This window comes from Micromys minutus (assembly GCF_963924665.1).
Source record: "Micromys minutus genome assembly, chromosome: 2".
Lineage (NCBI taxonomy): Eukaryota > Metazoa > Chordata > Mammalia > Rodentia > Muridae > Micromys > Micromys minutus.
Window position 1 is genome coordinate 87256756 of NC_137971.1, and position 22806 is coordinate 87279561.

At 41.8% G+C, this 22806-nt stretch overlaps 1 protein-coding gene across 2 annotated transcripts in view; it reads left to right on the forward strand.

Moving 5' to 3' along the window:
- Positions 1 to 8295: 8295 nt before the first annotated feature.
- RIC3 (RIC3 acetylcholine receptor chaperone) overlaps positions 8296 to 22806 on the forward strand; it is a 43380-nt gene continuing 28869 nt past the window's right edge. For both annotated transcript variants that reach the window (XM_080913139.1, XM_080913140.1), the window contains exon 1: positions 8296 to 8427. In XM_080913139.1, coding sequence (XP_080769265.1) covers positions 8304 to 8427 — 124 coding nt within the window. In that variant the 5' untranslated portion in view covers positions 8296 to 8303. The remainder of the gene's footprint in view (positions 8428 to 22806) is intronic.

The window sequence follows — 22806 nt, forward strand, 5'->3', positions numbered from 1 at the left end:
ATAGATACAAACACTCCAGATGTATAATATACGAGTGTGCACATGTGTGTGTGTGCGTGTGTGCGTGCACACACATACACACCTGTGGTGTTGCGATAACGTAAATCGGGAGGCATATTACTTCAACATACACTGGACTCCCTGCAGCAGAAGCTGTAACCCAAGCATTGGCTATGCATCCAACCAGGCAGGGCATCTCAAACCACTAGGCATGCTGGGCCCTAAAATGCATTCTTTTCTTTTAAAAATCAAAAAAAAAGGTAAAAAATTATGCTACTCCATAAATATTAACTTTAAAATTTTTTGTATCAATGCAGGCCTAAGGAATAATTTAAAATGTTTTTAATGGGGCAAATAGAAATGTAATATAGCTAAGGCGCTATCCCTAATAAGTCCTTGGAGCCAGGCAGGATCTTCCAGGAATCGAAGGGTGAGGCTGGGTGGTTTGTCTCTCAGATCCTTGTGAACTAATTGCATGAAAACCCCTTAGGTAAACTAGCATGACACTTAATTGTCTATTGTTAGCAATAAGAATATAACCATAGCCACAAGAGTTATTTTTATAAATATGTCTCACTGGGAGAGTAGCTAGATACCAAACAGCTCATGTTACCACAAAAAGGCAGAGGCAGCACAGGACTGACTTTTTGTGGACCTTTTCTAGGCTTTATTTAGGTGTTTGATCCACAGACCCTTCTGGAAACAGGTCAGGCATTCAGTGAAGGTAACAACCACCTAAGAGTACCAGCAGCATTCAATGGAGGCATGCTCTATTTAAATTGCTCTGCAGGAAAACGTATTCTTTGCGCAAAACTTTGAGTTGCTAGAGATGAAGATGAAACTTAGGCAAACCTAATAATGACCCTAAAATGGGAGGATTGTATTGCTTGAGGGGAAAGGGGGCGGAGTTGGGGAGGGCAGCCCAGGGAAAGGGATAGGCAGTGTTTGAGGTGGAGCTCAGCACTTGAGTGCGCCTGGGTTCTGCTGTGCAAGCTTCTCTTCTTCAGGCAGGCCTGCGCCACCTGGTGGTGAAAAGGGTTGTCTGGTAAGTTCACTGTATCTATCTTTGGGCTCCCTAAAGCTGGCTCTGAGGCAAGGATTCAACTACACTGCTTTATTTGGAAGGTGATCTCAAAACTGTTTTCACAAAACAGTCAGCGAAGGAGTAGGAAAGCGAGCCAAAGGGAGCAGGAGTAGGGGTAGGAACCGTGTGGGTGCGGGTGTCAGGGAGAAGCCTGGGGGCGGGGAGGGGGGGGAGGGGGAAGGGTAGGAGGGAGGCGGCACAGCAGAAACAATGTGTAGAACGAACAGCCCTCAGACTTCTCCTCCCACGAAGTAAGAAAATTTGTTCTCTTCCTCACTGAGAGTTGGTCTAAGGGTGACGAACCAGCTTACTTCCCAGGCCAGAGAATTACTTATGTTGAAAAACCCAAGAATCCCCTACCCCCGTAACCAGAAACTGTGTGTAGATGACTTCAAGGACAGACCACACCTACAATGACCACACAACTCCTTTTGGCACTATAGTTCCCAGAGCAGCATGACACTGTTTCTCCAGCTCCTACTCAAGAGAGCCCAGCAAGCAAACGCAGCACCTGTGAGGCTAATGTCATGTGACCAGAATGGACCAATCACAGGTCCAGAGGAGCAGGCCTCCTCTACATGGGAAGGAGGGCGGCTCATTTGTTGGAATAGAAAAAACCAGTTCCTTCTATTCTTACCCTTTTGCTTTTATGTACCCAGTGCTACATTCACCCCTGAAATACTGAGTTATGAGAAGGGCTGGCTTCGCTCTGCCCAGGAGCCTGGGCACTGGCAGACAAGAACTTGCCTGCTTCTCCGGCTTTCGGCAACTTGATCCCGCTGCAGAAAGAAAACAGTCATTATCAAAAAGCCAATTGTCGTTACGCCTCTTTAGAAAATTTTCCATTAAAGATAAAGCAAATTTTAATTAGATTAAGTATCCAATTACTGTAATTACATTTTTTAAAAATTCACATCAGGAAGATGACCCTTTTTAAAAGGGTTACAGGAATAATTAGTGTATTCATATTAACCAAAATGTATTGGGTAATATGTATACCCAGAAGACAAAGTACAGTCTACACATTTCACCTTTGGGGGAAGCTTGCAAATGTTTTGGCAGTAGCATGAATATTTATAGGCAAGAGTGTGCTTTAGCGAGATTATGTGAGGAAGCATTTAAATGCTCACCCATTTTTACCCAGGGGTAGAGTATACGGAAAATGTAGTTCAGAGATTATGGATATGCAAAGTGTGACTTAAGCGGGGAATTTATATTAGTTTGCTTAATTAATTGGCGCCAAAGACTATTTCTCCTTATTTGGGGCAGAAAGAAGGTATTTGGCTGTGACTTCTCTTTGGAGGCAGAGAGGTCATTGTCTCCTTGCCCATTAGCAACCAGAAAGCCTCTGTCTTCATCTTTTTTACCTTTGCCTACCCTGTCCCATTGGAAAGGGAATCTGGGCCTTCTAGACGCTTTCTGCCAAACTTTTTTTTTTTTTTTTTGACTTGCCTTTGAGGGACAGCTACTGTAGCTGTTTCTGTCACGCACGTGCAAGTTCCCTCAAGCCCAGTGGGAGGGAAGCCCACAGTTTCCATTTTACAGATGAGAAACTCAGTGGTTCTCTAGAGTTTGGATGGCCTCCGGGTGCCGCACTACAGAACTGGTCTCCTGGGAAGCTCTGCTGACTGGTTCCAGATCTGTGTGGCCTTTACTGGGCCTATCAGGAAGCTGCCCTGTGTGTGCCAGTCAGCACAAGATGTCCCAGCCTTGCTGTTACTGGTGTTCATCAAAATAGGCCTTCCTTGTGCTGATAGAGCTTATAATACCTTTCAACCCAAAATCCGAGTGGGAATCAGTTAGGCATCTGCATCCTGGTGGTAAAAGAAATCAGGAGATGGACTTTGTTGGATCCTGCAGTGGAACATGAGATTCTCAGTGTAAATAACATCAAGAAGTTGTGTGCAGTGACTTTGGGTTTGTCAGGTGCTTAACACTCTCCCTTTTAGTCCATCTCTCAAAGTGTGAGTGCGGTATACTGTCCTCTGTGTGTCCCGCCTGTTTGTTTGTTTATAATTTTCTTTTCCAGAGACTCTGTAGTTAGAAGCCTCTCCCTTCTCCTGTATATCCTGGCTATTCAGATACCATTTCTTTAATGGCTACACCCGTTTCTAGTCTGTAGTAAGAACTGTAACTCTCCACACTGGCACTGCCCTCATTCCTTCTGCACTCTTCTTTAAAGTATTTTTTAAGGCAGATCAGAAGTTTAAGTTCAAAGCCCACCATTGCCAGAGATTGGTTTGTTTGTTTGTTTGTTTGTTTAAATCAAGCTAGGTGTGTTAACTTATGCTTTTAATCCTAACACGTAAGAGTCAGAGGCAGCCAGATATTTGTGGTTTTCAAGACCATCCTGCTGCAGTAATTATTAAATAGGTTTTCATTCTGGGAGCCACTCCAGTGTGGAGCTGAGCGCCCGGTCTCTTTCTCTACCACAGTCCTGTCGGCAGTTAGTTACCAAGCCTTGCACACACACATCTCATTGCACGGAATCTGTTTGCTCCAGCTGCCTCTCAGCCATTGCTTTCACACACTGTCCTCCACAGCCTGGTAAAATCATGACTCAACAATCAATAATGTATCAAACAGACTTATATGTTAAATTCTCTATCTATCATCCCTCCACACAAGCTTACAACTAATTGACAAAGATATAAACAGCTCACCTAGATAAGATAAACTGACCTACAGAAATCTAGCTATAGAAAGTATACATATCTACCCATGGCTACTCAGAGCCATGAGGATGGAGATGGGTCATCCTCGTCTTCTATATTGAATCTCCTGCTTCTCCTCCTCCCCTGCCCTATCAAAACTTTATCCATACTCCACCCTCTACTGTCCAATCATGTATCGCCTTGACATCAACCTACAACCCTGGTTTTTACATCGAGTTCTAGGCCAGCCATGACTACATGGTGAGGCCCCACCTTATAGAAGAAAAACCCCATCAGTCTATGTCTGAAATCAGTAGTCTATGTCTCTAAGATAACCTCTATGAAAGCCAATTCTTGCTTAGCCATGCCATGGGAGAAGATGCAACCTTGTGATTCTGGGGCTCCCATCTAGGTGAGAAACCCTAAAAACCACCAGAGGAATAGTACCCAGGATAATGCATTCAAAGGAAGAATCATCATGAGCCAGAGTCCATTAAAACCTTCCAGAAGTTGTTCATACTGGTGTCGGGCCTGTATTTAAGGGAAGATTGGAAGAGAAGGTATAGGTGAGGGAAATTGGGTCCATGAGCATTCTGAGTTGCAATAAATAGAGAGCTTGTGCTGACATATGGAGGAGGTGATATTTTAGGCAAAAGAATGAGTTGCACAGGTCTTTAAAGGGGAGATGAATGGGATGGGAAGAAAATGGCATCCAGTGGGAACAGAAGAGGGACCGGAGCTCTTGCTGCACCCTGGTGTGAGGCAGATGGGACCTTGCTTTGAGGCGGGACCTACGTTTTTCTAGAGAGTTGTATTACAGTATAGTTCTGAACCCAGGATGCCATAAGCCATCACAGAGCACAGCTAGTCAAGACTTCACTGCGGCAGCCAATCATCTCTACCCCCTGAGCAGGCTGCTGTCCCTTTCAGGACCACACGTCATCTTGCTGGAATACTGACTGACTATGGGCCCAGCTAGGTAATAGGTACTCTAGACTATAACTTTATGTTTTCACTTTTCACTAGGTGACTTGCTGGGTCTAACATGATCGTGATCCTGTTACTGTGGCTGACATTTAAGCCACCTGTTTCTTCATCTTCATGTGGTTCCCCCATCCCCATATTACTAAAACCCATTTTATCTCCTGCCCACCTTCCTCTCTTTTCTGTACTTCTCTTAACTTTCTTGCTCTAATGGAGACTTGGCTACTTCCTTGTGGCTGGTTACTTGGCATTTTCTCCATAAAGAAGATCTATTTGTCTTCCTGTGGCTTAAACCCTAGGAATGTAATAGGTGCACAACTCAACCTTACTCCGTGCTTTCAAATAGCTGCTTCTTTATAAACAAACAAACCATTACCACCACCACTAACAACAACAAAAATATAGTTCTAGGGACTTGGGAGATGACTCAGTCAGCAAGTTACTTTCTCTTACAATTATGAAGAACCAGGCTCAATTCCCAGAACTTGTATAAAACAAAACAAATATAAAAACAAACAGGCACATGGCCCATGGTTTCCGTGGTTTCAGCCCAAAGCTGGGACATGGAAATAGGTGGATCCCTAGGGTTTGTTATCCATCTACTCTTCCTATACTAATCTACTTGGTAACGCCCAAGGCCAGTGAGAGACCTTGCCTCAAAATATAATGTGGACAGTGTTCCTGTGACACTTGAAGTTTCTTAAGGTTGTCTTCTTGGACTCCACGTGCATTTGATTAAACCACCACACAAACACACACACACACACACACACATGCACACATGTACACACACACACCCTTAAAAGAACATATGTCTAGTTGTTTGTTATATCTCTATACATATTATCTTCAAATCCTCTGTCACTTAAAATTTTCCCCTCTGGGTCATTATTTTTATCTTCCCACGTCTGTCCACACATGGGAACTTGACATAGCACTATCATCTAGATTATACTTTTGCTAATGTCATCTTCTCCCTGACTTAATTACTACCAATTACGTTTCCAGTTGACTCCAACCTACACATCTCTTCTGAGCTGAGGATATGTTCTAGATACTTTTATGTACTTCATGGGTCATAAAACTCAAAACATGGGCTCATGATCTTCACCAACTTCATTCTGTTTCTGTTCTGAAAATTTTTGTAATATAGAATTGGTGCTTGCCAGCCACACATGCTAGAATTTAGGAGAGTACATCAGGTTCCTCTGTATCTCTTGGTGGCCATATTTCCCTTAGTAATTTCTTCCTAACCTGCCCCATGTTATCCACGAGCTTGGAGCTTCTTTGGTCCAACATCTGCAAAGACTAAAACTGGTAGTTCTAGGATAGGTATCCCTGGGTTCAAATCACAGATTCCAGTTTACACTGGAAGTTGTTGGCAACTTTCTTAAGCTTTTTGTGTCTTGTTTTACTCATCTCCCAAATGGTTATAAAGTAGTACTTTCTTCATATAGTTACTAGGACAAACAGTTGAGTGACATTTACTGCTTAGTTTCACCAAGGAGAGAGGAACCTCAGTTACAGAATTGCTCCTGCCAGTTTTTCCTGTGGGTGTATTCCTGGGAGCATTTTCTTGATTGCAGTTGATAGTGGACTGGAAACTGTAAGCCAAATAAACTGTTTCCTAGTTGGGGTTTATTTTAGTCATGGAGTTTATCCCAGCAAGAGAAAAGTAACCAGGGCAATATATGCCACTCTGAGAACATTGTAGGGACTTAATATCCTTTAGTGGCATGGAGGACACAAGTGGGTAAGACTGTCTGAAGGGTTCCAGCAGAGTTAAACCTCTGTAGGAAGGATATTTAAAGGATACTTACTTCTTTGGCTTGTTTATTGTTGGAGACAGGGTTTCTATGTGGTTCTTGGTGTTCTAGAACTCACTGTGTAGACTAGGCTGGCCTTGAACTCACAGACATCCACCTGCCACTGCCTTCCATGACCTGGGATTGAAAGTGAGCACCACCATGCCCAGTTTGGATGTCTACTTCTTAACTAGACCCTCAACAAGTCCTTCTTTATTCCGATGCATTACCACATCCCAGCTTTCAAAGGTGACCAGTGCTTCTAACTACTAGAATTTTACAGGTTCTGGGGAACAACTTAGTTTGCTTCATAGAGGCTTTCCTCTTGTAACCAATTAACTTTTTATGTTGTACACCTTTACTATCCAATTGGTAGCTGACATTACGTGTGGTTACTGGGACACTAAAATGTGACTGGCTAGTACCACACAACCTGAAATGATATATTTGGTATACCAAATTACGTAAAACTTATTTAAGTTAATTTCACCTCTTTATTTTAACCCCTTTAATGTGAGTATTAGGAAAACCTGACATTATGTTCCTGTTGGGTGATGTTGCTATGTACCCTACAGAGTTTTGGTCCTTCTCATCTGATATCCCCGTTTTCTACCATTCTCTTTAGTCTTGTAAGTATGGGCACTCTCACATTCATTTCACGAGGTGCCTACGGGAAGCAAAGGCAAATGTTCTACCCTCCACGTTTAACTGAAAGTTCTCCCTACACTTTTCAAAATCTACTTTTGAGATCTACAGTTTCACCACTTTATGGCTGGTCACCAACGGAAGGTCCAGCTAAAATAAATTACTGGTAGTTCTCTGAACATGGCAGGACACTTTGAATCCTCCTCTCAACTGCCTGCCAATTAAATAAAGAGCTCAAACTTTACTTCAGCAGAGCCTTTCCTGACTCCCTTTTGCAGTTGAGCTAATCGTTGAGAATTTTGTTTAGATGCCAACCTGTTTCTCAGTGGAACCCATCTAATCTATCCCACTCTGTAATGCTAACTTCAGAGTTTGTGCAATAGATTAAAACTAAAAGAACACTTGTTAAAGGAACAGAAACAGGTGGCATGGAGCCAAGCATTTGTAATGGATGAGGAGACTGGCTTTTGAAAACGTTCCCTAAGTTGTTCTAAGCTGTTTCTTCTGGTGAGCTTTTGACAGGTAAGGATGACAACAGGAATTTTCCAGGTAAAGGAAACGGGGTGAATAAAGGTCAATGGAGACAAGAAAATTGGTAGCAAATAATGTGTCTTCCAGCTTCTAAAGAACACTGGTAAGAGTAGAGCATGTAGGATCTTGAGATCAGAGAAAGAAGTTTGATGTTGTTCCGAAGGTTACGGTAGGTTCTGGAAGGCTTTACGCTATGGCAAGAGCTCAGTATTACGGAGTTTTGTTTTATCACCCGTGGTTGAAGTTGATGTGTGGAAGGGAAGTGCATGAATGGAAGCTAGGAAAGTGAGTTCTTTCCACACAGGAGGGAAGGGCTTAGGGCTGGGTGGTGAGCAGAAATGGAGAGAAAAGTGCAAAACTGCCAGGTTTGGGTGCTAGAATACCCGGGCCTGAGTGACAGCTAGACGCAGGCATGCTAGGAGATAGCGCTTGCTGTTGGCTTACAACGCACCGCCCTGGGGCACTTTGGCAGAGTGGAGGGAGCTCTTTTCTTGTCCCTCGCGCGCCGCCGTCCGCGCAGCCCGAGGGTCCGGTGTGAGTAGGCTTGTGCGTCGCGGTTCCGGTTCCGGTTCGGACTCCTGGGCTCCGCGGTACGCAGCCATGGCGTACTCCACAGTGCAGAGAGTGGCGCTGGCCTCGGGGCTCGTCCTGGCCGTGTCGCTGCTGCTGCCTAAGGCCTTTTTGTCCCGCGGGAAGCGGCCGGAACCGCCACCGGGCCCGGAAGGTGAGCGCCAACTGGGCAGCCGCGGAGTTCGCTGGCGGTGTGGCCTCCCAGGCCCACTACCTGCGTCTGAGTTAGTAGGTTTTCCCTTTCTGCCATGCATCTGTAGAAACCTTAGTTGGTAGGAATCTTGGCTTTGGGCGCCCACTGGTTTAGCCTCTTGTTGCCTCTTACATTACAACTTGAGCTGGGCTGGTGCACGCCTACAATGAGAGTCAGGAGGATCACTAAGTTAAGTCCAGGGCCAGCCTGGTCTGCGTAATGAATTCCGGGCCAGCTAGGGCTACATAGTAAGACTCAGTCTCAAAACAACAAAACAAAGATTTCGTTTAATAATTTAAAACATTTTTGTTCCTGAGGTAGAGATAAGTTACTGTTCTCATGGCTATTACTCTTGGTTTTTGGCACGTTTCAAAATCAGCCCCTTTGACTACTGCATTCTGGCAGTTTGACAGAATCTGTTAATGCATGGGCCTGAATCCTGGGAGAAATGGCTGGAACAATTTGATGTTGTTCACAAAGTTCTACTGGTAACTTTGTCTTGTGAATAATCCCTGTAATGTCCTTGAGCCATGTAAACGCTTTGTGAACCATCTCCTCTGATTTCAGCCTGTTGGTTGCTGGACAGCTCCCTTTGAACTGTAATCCTCTTTGAATTTGTGCATATTGGCTGTCCTTCCATCCTCCGGAGCATTCGAGATTAAAAATACTATAAATGCAAAGCGCCATGCTCTAGGGGCTGAAGGCAGGTTGAGCACATTATTCTGCCTGCAGAATGTGTTTGATGAGCTGTGCTTGTGAGGCTGCACTTTCGGCCATTACAAAATTCAAAAAGCTTTGTCCCCCCCACCCACACCCCATCTGTGGTTTTTGTCTTGAAGAGTAAATCTGAGATAATCCTAACCACTGCAGAGTTCTAAAATCCCCTTTTACTGAACTGAAATATCTTAAAGAAATGTTATGGAATGTGAGTAGAAGACGCCCCTCCTTCTGAGTGCTCCAGGTACTGGTGGTCAGTGTTCCTGCCTTGAGGTCCTTGCCCTGCTTGTTTCTTCATTACTGAAATGCTCATCTCTCACTTACCTCTCATTCGAGGTTCTGCCTTAGACTTTGGTGCTGACCCCAGTTGAGGTCAACTCAGGGCCACTTAAGGACAGTCTTGGCTAACAGCAATACTGTCACATGTCATACATAGTGTATAGACACACACTGAATTCCAAGGATCAGAAGTCAAATCCCTGCCTAGGAGAACTGGTTTGGTAGAGGAAAACAGATATGCTACGAGGTGAGTACCAAAGTGTTCGTTGCTGGTGTTCATTGTGGTCTACACTGGGAACGTTGAAAATGTGCGTATGCAACTGCCTCTTATTACAACTTGGCAAAGCTTTTATAGAGGAGTATTTTTCTCCCCTCCCCCAATCTAATACATGTAACATGAAATTTGTCTTTTTAATCACACAAATCTACTTTTTTTTTTTTTGCATATCTACAGTTGTGTAGCCATCAGCCCGATACGTTTTAAAACATTTCATCAGCTCCCAAAGGTAGTCTGAGCCTTTAAGTTGTCATCACTCTCCTCATTCCTCCATCTTTAGTGAGGGCAACCAGTCATCTTTTTCTGTGTCTGGAGGATCACCTATGCACTTTCTGACTGGCTTTAAACTGACACAAAGTCTCAAGATTTATTTATCTTCTAGCATGTACCTCATCCCTTTTAATGGCTGAATACTAGCTTCTGTTGATAGGTGACATTTTTCTGATCTCTGTTAGTTGATGGACATCTGGGTTGTTTTGCCTTTCAGCTCTTAGGAATAATGTTGCCATTTGTGTAAAGATTTCTTTGCGATTAAAAATAAGCATGATTTCCTAGTCATACAGTTACATTTCACATTCTGAGAAACTGCCAGATAGTTAACAAAGCAACTTTCCCATGTCCCAGCAGTATGTGAAAGCTTTGATTTCTCTCCATCTTACCAATTGCAGTGACAAGGTTGAAATGACTGCCTCCATCTTGGGTCATAACCACATGATTGCCCTTGAGTCAGCCTAGTGAGCTTTCTGGCATCGCTTGTAGAGAAAACCTTTAGAATGTGGGAGTGCATGAGCAGAGTCTGGTGTGTTTCTAAACCTGCCGGCCATCTCTGGAATTAGCTTGAGACAAGCATGCTGTGTTCCTGAGTTTGGAGAAAACATTATGTCCTACTGTTTTAAAAAGCCCCCTTTTGGGCTGGAGAGATGACTCCAAGGTTAAGAGCACTGACTGCTCTTCCAGAGGTCCTGAGTTCAATTCCCAGCCACCACATGGTGGCTCACAACCATCTGTAATGAGATCTGATGCCCTCTTCTGGTGTGTCTGAAGACAGCTATAGTGTACTCACATATATAAAATAAATAAATAAGTCTTTTTTTAAAGCCCCCCTCTGACCTAGACAATGGAGAGATAAAGAAAATAAGGTTCCATTTAACAAAATAAGGCTTAAATTCTGAAAACCAAAAGTTCTTTAAAAGAAAAAGATTTAGATAAATAAAAATTCTGGGTTCACAGATTGAAAGCTTAATACAGGCTTTTTGCTGTTTTGACCACCAAACTTCTGTCAGTAAGTCCTAAATAAAGGACAAAGCAGTCCTGGATCTGTGGGCCTTTCCTTGGTCTTGTGTCTCCTTGTAGCTGGTGTTCATACACAGGGCTAGATTTTTTTCCCTGAGGGCATTGATTACCTGTCCTTCTGGTTACAGCCATCCTAATGAGTCAAAGTGGTGTCTCCTTGTGGTTGTATTTTGATCTCTCTGGTGACTGATGGCATCAAGAAGTGTGTGTGTGGGGTGTTTGCTTTTTGCATATCTTCTATATAGAATTATCTGTTTAAATCTTTTATCTTTTAAGAACCGGGGACTTGTCACTTTGTTGTGTTGACAGGTTGATGTACACTCCACTTACCAGTGCATTATCCTCCCCCGTTCAGGGTGTTGTGCTCACATTCCTCAAAAGAAGGAAGTTTTAAATTATGATAAATTTCAGGTTTTTTTTCTTTTGTTGCTATTAGCATCAGATATGTCTAAGACAAATCATTGTCACATATTAAGATTTATTCCTATGTGTGCAAATTCTGTTGTCTCTGATTCTGTATTTACATCTTTGGCCTTTGACGTTATTTTTTGGCATATGATATGTCCAAGTCCATATGGGGAGTATAGTGTTCTAGTATCATTGATTGAGAAGCCCGTTCTTTCTCATTGAGTTGGTTTTGATACCCTTGTGAAAACTCAGTTAGCTATAAACATGAGTTCATGTTTATATATTTTTTTGTTTTGTTCCAGTTGACTACACGTGGTTCTTTTGAAACCATGACATTGCAATCCCCTAAGAGTTTCCTTCTGTAAGACAGTTTAGTTTCTGTGTCCTGTGACTAGCAATTCTGTCGTAATTTCATGACCATTTCATTGGTTCCTGGAAGGAAACAGTAGCAACAAAGAGTTGGCTGTGTCTTTGCTGGACTGTACTGAGTCGGTTTTGAGAACATTGCTGCCTTTCCTGTGTTAAGCTTTCAATCTGTGAACCAGGATTTTTATTTTTCTAAGTCTTAACCTTTTGAAGAACTTTTGGTTTTCAGTATTTAAGCCTTATTTGGTTATATGGACCCTTGTTTTCTTTTTATGAATTGAATTATTAGTTTTATTTTGAGGTGGTTCTTTGCTAGACCATGGATACATGATGCTTATATATCGATCCTGTATTCTGCCATTTGCTGAACTTATTAGCTTTTTGAACAAAATCATGTTCTCTTCAAATGACATAGTTTTATTTTTGTTCTGATTGACATTCCTTTTGTTCCATTGACCTGGTTGACTGGAGTCTCTAATACCCGTGTAGAATAGATGGGATAAAAGCCAGTATTTTATCTGGTTTTTGATCTTAAGAAGACATTTCTTATACCACTAAATACAGTATGGGTTGGGGTGATTTAACTATCTTTTATCAGACTAAGAAATTTTCCTTCTGTTTATAGTTTGTTGACTGTTTTGATCATAGATTGGTTATTGATTTTTACAAAATGCTTTTTTTACTGTCAAGTTGATTGTGTGGTTTGTTTTTAATTCCATTGATATGATATTTATATTAGTTTGTTTATAGATATTAAATCAACCTTGCATTCTTTGGCTGAAATGAAGAATCAACTCCAAAGACTCCCCTCTGGTGTGTGTGTGTGTGTGTGTGTCCCCTTTTAACTTTTGAGTACTACATAGGACCTGGCCTGAGATTCCCCTGAGGCCCTAAGAAGGAATATAGTACCTTCTCTAAACCAGCAATATACTTGGCAGAACCATAATAGCTGTGGTTTTAAGATCCTGGGAACCCAACTCTTCCCATCCTAAGGGGCTATGGTATCTGTCCCAAATTGCTAGATTAACTTCCTGCTGAATTTTTCATTGTATGATAACGTTTGCTGATATTGTCCCCAATTCCCTTTCAGGAAAAACTGTATGTAAGATATTGTGTTTCCTAATACACTTCCTTGGCATAAGATCCCACTTATGCAAGACTCCGGACCCCAGCTTTCTTATCTTTTTAATCTTCTCATCTCCTGCCCCTCACCTGTAAGACCCCTGTAATTGAAGAATGACATGCAGGTTGAGATCATTAACCATCCAGTGGAAGGAAATTTCAGGTCGAGAAAACAGTGTTGAAAAGGGCAAAGGAGTTTTGAGATCTAAGACCAAAGATGCTGAGACCAAATTGTGGACTTACTTCTCTGCTACAATTGAGGAATCTGGGCTTTATCCTAACCATCGTAAGTTACAGAAGACAGACAGACAGTGTTAGAATGAGAGTGGTGTGGAGGCCACACGGAGAGTGTTCTTCAGGCAGAAGGTTCTCACATCCAGGTGTGAAACCATGAACATCACTAAGTCAGTGAGCTTCAAGTGAGAGGAGACATAACCTGAGTTGTCTGACAGGAAGGAATTTATTGTAGTTTGTATCTGAAAAGATGGTTAGAACTGGAGTCCAGGGAGGTTTGAACCAGTCTTGTCGCATCAAGGCATTGTATGCTCACATCCTTCTTTTTCTTGCTCTTCAAGTCTTCACTGAGATGAATCTGATATCTTCTCTGGGGGGTTCAGAGTGAAGTGTGACTGCAGACCTCTGACTGCTTCTGTTAAAGTCTCAGCTTCCCGAATCAGTATCTATACTCTTTCTTCTTTATTTTTCTTCTTAACATTTATCATTATCTTTATTGTCTCTTTTCCCACTTAGAAGTGAGGCCCAATCAGGGCAGGGGTTTTCCTCCTCCTCGCTGTATGTCCAGCTGTAGGCCATGTAAGAATACATACTGTAGATAGTATTTATGCATACACGGAAGACAGTGAGTTAGTGTGTGCTGATTGGTTGGTTTCACCGTTAGATTTTGTGAGCTATAACCATTGTCGTCAACTGTGTCGTTCTTATGTGTTTGGTTGTGAACTTAGCCTTTAATGGCCGAGTCATCTCTCTAGCCCAATTGTGTCATTCTTTATGGTTACATAATTGCTCCTGCCTCCATGTGTTAAACTACTACGGAACTTGTAAATTATATTCACAAAGAGCTTTGAGTGAGATGAGAATGTTGTATGATGCAAATGAAAATGAAAATATCTATTCATTAGAAACATGTACACATTTTAACAGTTGTTATATCTGGACTGTAGGATTATGGGTGGATTTGTTCTGTACGTATTTCTGTGCTCTTTTGATATGGGTGTACAGTCCTCTTATGATCAGGCTCTTTTCTTCCATATCCCCAACCCCACACTGGGAGAATTCTTCTCAGAATCTGTTGGAGAGTTGCGCATGCCTACTTCTCTCTAGTGGTAGAACCCACCAGTAGCCCTACTTTCTGCAAAGTGCAGCAGTAATTATCTTGATCCTTTCAGACTTCATCCTGTGCAGTTCAAAGAATTTACTTTAGTTCAGTGACTTTGATTTCCCAATTCTATTGGTAGAAATCGCTTGATGAATAGACTTGAATGAACCTTCCTGTGGAATCTCCCCCTTAAGCATTGTTAGTTATCCATTTAACATGAAGGTTGTCCCTATTGATAGAATGTGTAGAAACTAAGAACCAAGAAGTTCTGCTTTCGATGAATCACCCTCTATCACCCAGCAAGTTCCCTTTCTGCTCTAAACCTCACTAAGAACACTGTTTCTTTGCTGGCATTTTGGCAGGTCTTGACTGCCTTCTTGCCCAGCTTTTCGAAGTCTGAGTCATTAATGCTGATTACTTCTGTGCTTGTTCATCTTTCTGACCTTTTACAAGGCCATATTTGCTGACTTTTTACTTTATATTTACATTTACTTCTTGATCTTGCTTTCCCAACTGCTGAGACTTTTTGAAATGTCCAGCCTAAGAGCTTTCCTCTCAGGGTCTCATGAAATTGAGTTTCTGTTTAAAAACCAAAGAATCAAACAAACAAAAACCAACTTCTCAGTCCTGTCTTCCTGAGCTTGTACCACATAGCTCCTGCTCTTGTTGCTACAGCCACCAAGAGGGTATACATTTCTTCTTGGTCACAGTAGTGATCCCTCAGCTCACCTTGTAAATGCTTTTTGTTTTTTTTGGGTTTTTTTTTTTGGTTTTTTTTTGGAACATTAAAGAAATGCTCAACATCCTTAGTCATCAGGGAAATGCAAATCAAAACAACCCTGAGATGCCACCTCGCACCAGATCAGAAACTCAGATGACAGCAGATGCTGGCGAGGATGTAGAAAAGAGGAACACTCCTCCACTGTTGGTGGGGTTGTAAGCTGGTACAACCACTCTGGAAATCAGTCTGGCAGTTCCTCAGAAAATTGGACATAATCCTACCTGAAGACCCAGCTATACCACTCTTGGGCATATATCCCAAAGTCACTCCAACACGTAACAAGGACACATACTCCACCATGTTCATAGTAGCCTTATTTATAATAGCCAGAAGCTGGAAAGAACCCAGATGTCCTTCAACAGAGGAATGGATACAGAAAATGTGGTACATTTACACAATGGAGTACTACTCAGTTATTAGAAACAATGACTTTATGACATTCCTAGGCAAATGGATGGAACTAGAAAACATCATCCTGAGTGAGGTAACCCAGTCACCAAACAACAACAACAACAAAAAACTAACAAAACCCCAAAAAACCCAAAACACACTGTTAAGTGGATATTAGCCCAAAAGCTCAGATTATCCAAGATACAATTTACAGATCACATGAAGCTCAAGAGGAAGGAAGACCAAAGTGAAGATGCTTTAGTCCTTTTTAGAAGGGGGAACAAAAATATTCACAGGAGGAAATACAGAGACAAAGTTTGAAGCAAAGACTGAAGCAAAGGCCATTTAAAGACTGTCTCACCAGGAGATCCAGTCTGTATACAGCCACCAAACTCAGACAATATGGCTGATGCCAAGAAGTGCATGCTGACAGGAGCCTGATATAGCTGTTTGCTGAGAGGCTCTGTCAGATCATGGCAAATACAGAGGCCAATGCTCACAGCCAACCATTGAAGTGAGAATGGGGTCCCCAGTGGAGGAGTCAGAGAAAGATTGAAGAAGCTGAAGGGGTTCGCAACCCCATAAGAACAACAATACCAACAAACCAGAGCTCCCAGAGACTAAACCACTATCCAAAGAGTACAAATGGACAGACCCATGGCTCCAGCTGCACATGTAGCAGAGGATGGCCTTGTTGGGCATCAGTGGGAGGAGAAGCCCTTACTCCTGCTAAGGATCTATACCCCTAGTGTAGGGGAATGTCAGGGCAGGGAGGCAGGAGGGAGTGGTGGGGAAGCACTCTCATAGAAGCAGGGGGGAGGAAGGATAGGGGGTTTATGGAGGGGAAACCAGGAAAGGGGATAACATTTGAAATGTAAATAAAATATATCCAGTTTAAAAAAAAACAAATCAAACAAGTGAAAATATCACACTAGATCAAGCTAACACTCTGTGGTATTAGCTGAATCAGACTTTGAATGACATCAAGGTAGCTGAATCCTCTAAGTTGCTAGAACTGCCATTAGAGTCTTGTCCACCACCTGCACTGGCTGGGAGCCTTTGCTGCTCCCACAGTCATGCATCTGAATGTGCCTGCCATGCTGTCAGTACTTTAAGAGGGCAGTTCCTCCTGGCCACTTCTCAGGAAACTCATTGTCTGGAATAATAGCTCAGTCTCTTTCACCACTCTGTATCTGAATGGAGCAGAGCTCAATGAGTCTTGGTTTCTCCTTGCTAAGAAATGCATACATATGGGTTATATGGCACATATTGCCTTGTTACCTCGTGTGTTGGTCTATAAGAGTACAAGGACAGATGTCTATGTCTATTTTCCTTGTGAAACCTCAGTTATCTGCACTGAAGGATATAGGAGATGGAGCTTTGTAGGAGACTGGTGAGGAAGAACTAGTCAGAGCTGTTCCAGCTCCTCATTAAGTCATGTTGAGTTAAGTAATGTTGCTACAACTGCAGTGTTCACAGAGAAGCTTCTGCATCTTAAGGACCTGGCCATTAAGACTGTTCTTAAATTGTGGTTAGCAGATACACAAACACATCTAACTCTTTATTGATTTATTTGCCCCATTAAGACCTTTCATGAACTGCTATAATGAGAAATATAAACACATCCAGTTCGTTATTGATTTATTTGTTCAAGAATGAAATGCTACAGATGGTTAATGCTACTTTCAGAAAGCTCTTCTGTTAATAGTGCAAGAGCTTGTTTGTCTCATGAGCAAGCAGTAGGGTGGATATTAACAAGCGAAAGTAAAACTCACTCTGGAAAGCCATTAAGGTTGTAGTCAATTCTAAATGACATGCTAAAGGAAAACTTAAGGATCAAATAAACCTAAACATGGGGAAAGCTTTCAATAGACTGTTTGGGTTGAGTTAAGTTACATGTTATTGAATATTTAAGTATTTCGGAGGTTGTTGTTGCACAAATGCTTTCTACATTGGAAAGCATAAATGTTAATGTCTTTAGTATTTTTATTCTGATCCTTTCATCTGTTTCGTTACAGATTTTTATTATATATATTTTATTTGATGGGTGAGTAAGAAGCCTATGTGCCACAGTACAGGAGCCAGTTCACTCCTTTCACTGTGTAGATCCTGAGGATCAAAACTCAAGTATAGGTCTGTCAACAAGGACCTTTGCCCACTGAGCCATTACTGGCCCTCATCCATTTCTTTTATTTGTGTGTGTACTTGCACACACACACACACACACACACACACACACACACACACTAGCACTCACACTCATACATGTGTGCAGGTCAGAGGACCTGAAGTCCTTGCTTTCCATCTTGTTTGAGGCATGGTCCCTGTCTGTAGCTGGGTTCCCATCTCATCAAGGGAATGCTGGTATTACAATCACAGGCTGCTGAGTCTAGCTCTAGGTGGGTTCTGAGGATCCAAGCTTAGGCCCTCACTCTTCTAAGTGCTCTTACATCTGAGCCATCCAAAACCCCATTAAAGCAAAGCTTTAAAAGGCCCACAAATACTATTCATGCATAAACCTTTGCAGTTCTTAACGATTGGACGCTATCTAAATGGTCTTTATCTGGAGACTAGGTAGATAAACTGAAGGTTTATTTAGATGCTGGTCAGTGGTTTGGGTGAACTGAGCTATACATATCAGCACGGCACCGTGCTTACATTTCTGGGCCACAGTATTGATCAGTCCCAGATAAAAAGGTAAAACCAACCAACCAACCAAACAAACAAGCAAACAAAACAAACAAACAAACAAAGGTGGGGAGTTGAGTAGCATGAGCGTAGTGTAGTGTCATGATGTCAGATTTTTAAAAAATTGTTATACAAAATATAGGGGACAGTCAGGCTTATTTTTGGCTCTCAGTTTTGGAGATTCTGGATTGGTTTGGCCTGCTTATTTTGGGCCTGTGGTGAGGTAGGAACATATGAAGGGCAAAACCTTTTACATTAGGATCCAGAAAGCCAAAGAGTGAGTGGGGAGCTGGGTCCCACAGTTGCCCTTAAAGGCATACCACCGGTGACCTGAAGACCTGCCACCAGGCCACTCTTAAAGGTCCCATGTATTCCCAGCAGCAGAACCCTGAGGTACATAGGATCAAAACAAAGTAATGATCTTCTGTAGTCAAGCCTTTAGGTTCTGCTTCATGCACTGGTTTCTAACCCTGAGCAAATGTACCGACTCTGCTACTGTCCAAAAGCCTTGCACTTAATATGGGGAAGGCCAGAGTTCTTCATGCCACACAGCTTTCTCCCCAACTGCAAGCACTGTGGCCAAGAAGTTTTGAAATGGTTCCGGCGATACGAGGTCTCAAACCAAAGCAAGAAGAACTCAGAGGAGGGGAGGAGCCATCTCAGTGACAGCCAGTTAGTACTAAATAAAACAGCATCTGCTGTTATACTTTGTGAGTAATGTTTGCCCTTTGAGACGTGTAATAAGACAATAAATGAAATTCATGGCAACTGTTAAGGCCATTTATTTAGAGAAAAAAATGATGAAATAAATTTTCTGACTAATATGTGGTAGAATATATGTGCAACAAAACTTATAATTTATACAAATTTAGGTAAAAGTTTGGTGTCATTAAGTACATGTTGAGCAACTTTTACCACCGTTTATTTGTATTACAAAGTTTCGAACATTCAAGGCAAATACTGTATGTATATTTATAGGAGTTATCTTATGTATGTGAGTGTGTGTGGTGCTCATGGAAGCCAGAAAAGAGTGCTCGATCTCCTAGAACTGGAGTTACAGGGTTATGAGCTGCCATGTGAGTGCTGGGAACCAAACCTGGGTCCTCTGCAAAAGAAGCAAATGCTCTTAACTACTGAGCCATCTCCCCAGCCCCAGAATTACATGGGGATTTTTAGGATTACTTAATCATTGCAGACCACAATTACTTCAATGGAATGTAAAAGCACAGCAATGCAGTCATGTATTAGGTATTGGTATGCTGGCACTATATACACGGGGTGCATGAGAGACCAACTTTCTGGACACATAATAATTTGTTACGTGTGTGTGTGGGGGGGGCACACTGACCAAATAGCAGAAAATATTAAGTAAAAGAGACCAAAAGAGTTAAATAGAAGGGGAATGAATGCAAGAAGCTGGGCCCATGGCAGCTACATAAAGTATGTTCCCATGGGATTACATTGCTTAGTGATGGCATCACATCCTAATTTGTGTATATACTTTGATGTCCACACAGCAGAGCTGCTAGCACTGCAGTTTCAGGATGCATTCCTGTTGTGAAATGACTGTATGAACACAGAACTCTGAGAGTGCAGGCAGGAGCCCTGGGTGCTGGGTGTGAACATGTGATGTGTGCTAGGTGTGAACATGCTGTGTGTGCTAGGTGTGAGCATTCGATGTGTTATTCATACTTTTGTATACCTCAATATTGCATAATTGAAATTGTCTCTTAAAAAATCACTCTGAGTAGTTTCCACATGTTTTATTGTTGTTGACTTTTAAAGCATTTGAGGTTATTCTGTTGTAAGAAACTTGGTTTACCAAGCTTGAGAGGTGAGGCTTCCCTGTGGAGGCCATTTATCTGTATAACGAGAAGAATCCTTTCATATTCCACATTCTGACCCCAGGCTACTCAAGTACATTCTTGGTTTTAGAATTTAGGTCAAAGCCAAAGTTTGAGAGAATGAATCTACAAAGGCAGGTGTGGAAGGTGAAAATGAATTTCATTTCAGGTTTGAGGCAAGAAACATACAAAAGAAATAAACAGTTGGTGTTGGGGATAAGACAGAGTTTAGGGGAAAAGTTAGGATCATGGCTGTACATTTTGGAATTTATAATGAATTCCTTAAGAATAAACACATTTGCTAAAAATAAAGAAAGAATGGTTGAGACAAACTCTTGGAGGAATTAAAGAACTGTTTAAGAGACAGGGAAGGGCTAAGTTGAATTGTCCGGGCAGCTTGGGAGAGTAATGTCCTATAGAGATCAAGGTAGGACAGTCTGACAGTGCTTTGTTCAAGTTAATATTCACTGAGTAATTTGGATACTAGCCCTCATCAGGCAAATGTTTTGTCTTTCTCCCATTTAGTGTCTCCCATTTCCTTGATGGTGTCTTTTACAGGCAAAAGTTTGTCAAAATCACTTTCTTTTTGTTATTTTTGTTTTACATTTGAGAAATCGTTACATAATTCAGGGTCATAAAGACTTACATCTCTAATTAAAATTTTTTACCTGTTACATTTCAGTCTTTCTTCTATTTCAGGCTAATTTTAGTATAGTGTGAGATATAGGTCCATTCTGTTTACTTAACTCTCTTTACACGTTTGTTGAATGACTGCACTCTTTTCTCTCTCCCACTCCATCCCGATATGTTTACGTATGCATGCGTGTCTTTACATAGCTATGAGGAAATTTAGTTTATAAATTAGGTATAGTAAACACACACCAGGAACTAATACTGAAGTAGAACAGTTGTAACAATGTTGCCATAGGACTGGTAGCATCATTACACTTCAGATTTGTGGCCATTACTCAGTAAAGTAAGGGGCACTTGAGCAGTGCTGTCATAGCCATCCTGATAACCGAGGGGACACTAACTGATTAGCAAGCAGGTAGCTATTCCTCATGGGTGCCGTGGAAACAGGGATAATTTATATACTAGGCAGGATGGGGTGAGGTGGCATAACTTTTATCTCACTACTTAGAATGGTGTGTATTTTTTTTAACTTCTGAACCGCTTATTTTAGAATTTTCCACTTAATAATTTTAATGGCTGTGGGTAACTGGACTTACAGAAAGTGAGACCATGTATAAGGAAAGTAGACTGCTATATTTCAGTTTCTGTGGCCAATAATCAGAATATCAGGTTGCTTTCCATCTGTTTCTCAAAAGTATGAGAATACCTGAAAACAGTTCTGATGCTAGTCTTTAGCCAGGTGGTTTTGTTTTGTTTTGTTCTTGAAAGAGTCTCACTGCCCAGCCTACAGTGGCAGGAGAGTTCTTTTGGGACTCCATCCCCCTGCCTCTGTGAGCACCAAGACTATAGGTATGTCCATCCCCCTGCCTCTGTGAGCACCAAGACTATAGGTATGTCCACCCTCAACTTTCAATCAGTTAATTCTTTTCAGTGGCCTTTTCTGTTCTCTGACTTTTATGACATTGGTTTGCTTTCATTTGTTGTTGATCATTCAGTGTCCTTTTTACCCCCATCCCCTTATGTGTGAGGATTCACGTTCCTCCAGGCTTTGGGTATTGAGAAGAGTTCATCCAGTTTTCCAGCTTTGCCACTTAGGTTGAACAGAGTTACTGCTCAGGTTGACTACATTATCATTCACAAAAAGAAATGGCAGCATAGCACTGCTGTTATCACATGTTTAGCCTGAGAAGCTCCCTCATAGATACTCTCAAATTGGGTGTAGCCAGGAGCGTATGAAGCAAAAGGGAGTCTACAAAGAAAAGATACTTAGAAGCCCAGTAGGCTTCTTAAGAGAGTCACATTTAAGTGCCTTAGCTCTGTGTGGTGTGTTGCTTTGTGGACTTTGAAGTTACACTGTTCAAATTATGTCATTGGTATCTAAGTTTAAAAGATTAAGCAAAAATATTTTGGTATACTTTTGGGGGAATGGTGTGGTGGATCTACTTTGGAACCTTGTTCCTGCTAGACAGCTACTTTGCCAAGTGAACTACCTCTCTAGCCTGACTTTTTGTCTAAAGGATTTTTATTCAAAGGTGGTACATATTTACAGATTAAAAAAAGAGTTCTTTTAAGATGAAGACATAGGTCAAAAAAAGCTCAAAATAGTTCTTACTGAACAGTAAGGGTTGAGGCATGTGTTTTTATTATAAGTGCTCCACTAACCTGCTTGTAAGATTTTCTCATAAAATACAGTTCAGAGATGAGAAAGGAGCAGTGATAAAGTTAAATTCGGGACTTACGCACGGTCATTAGTTCTGTCTATTACTGTCTCTCTTTCTGTCCCCCTATTCTATTTTGCTTTTTTGTTTGTTTGTCTTGAGACTCTATCTCCTGTAACCCAAGCTGGTTATTTACCCAAGGATGGCTTTGAGTTCCTGCTCCTCCTGCCTCCACCTCCCTAGTGCTGGAATTATAGGGATAATTCCACCCACGCATGGCTCATTAGCTTGTTTAACACTCTTATTTGAGAAATCTCTCAAAAGAGTAAATATTTTTTCAATGCAGGCCATCTTTATAGTGTCTTTTTTAGTTCAGTCAAAATTCCGGACTCTCAGCCAGCAAGAAAGGCAAAGCAGATTGGAAGGGCATGAGTCATTCTTTGCCTCCCTGTCCTCTATCTTTGCTCTGTCTTTCCATTTGCCTCTGTTTGTGTGTTTCAGTGCTAGGGGTTTAGTCTAGAGCTCTGGGTAGGTAGAAAAGATGTTTA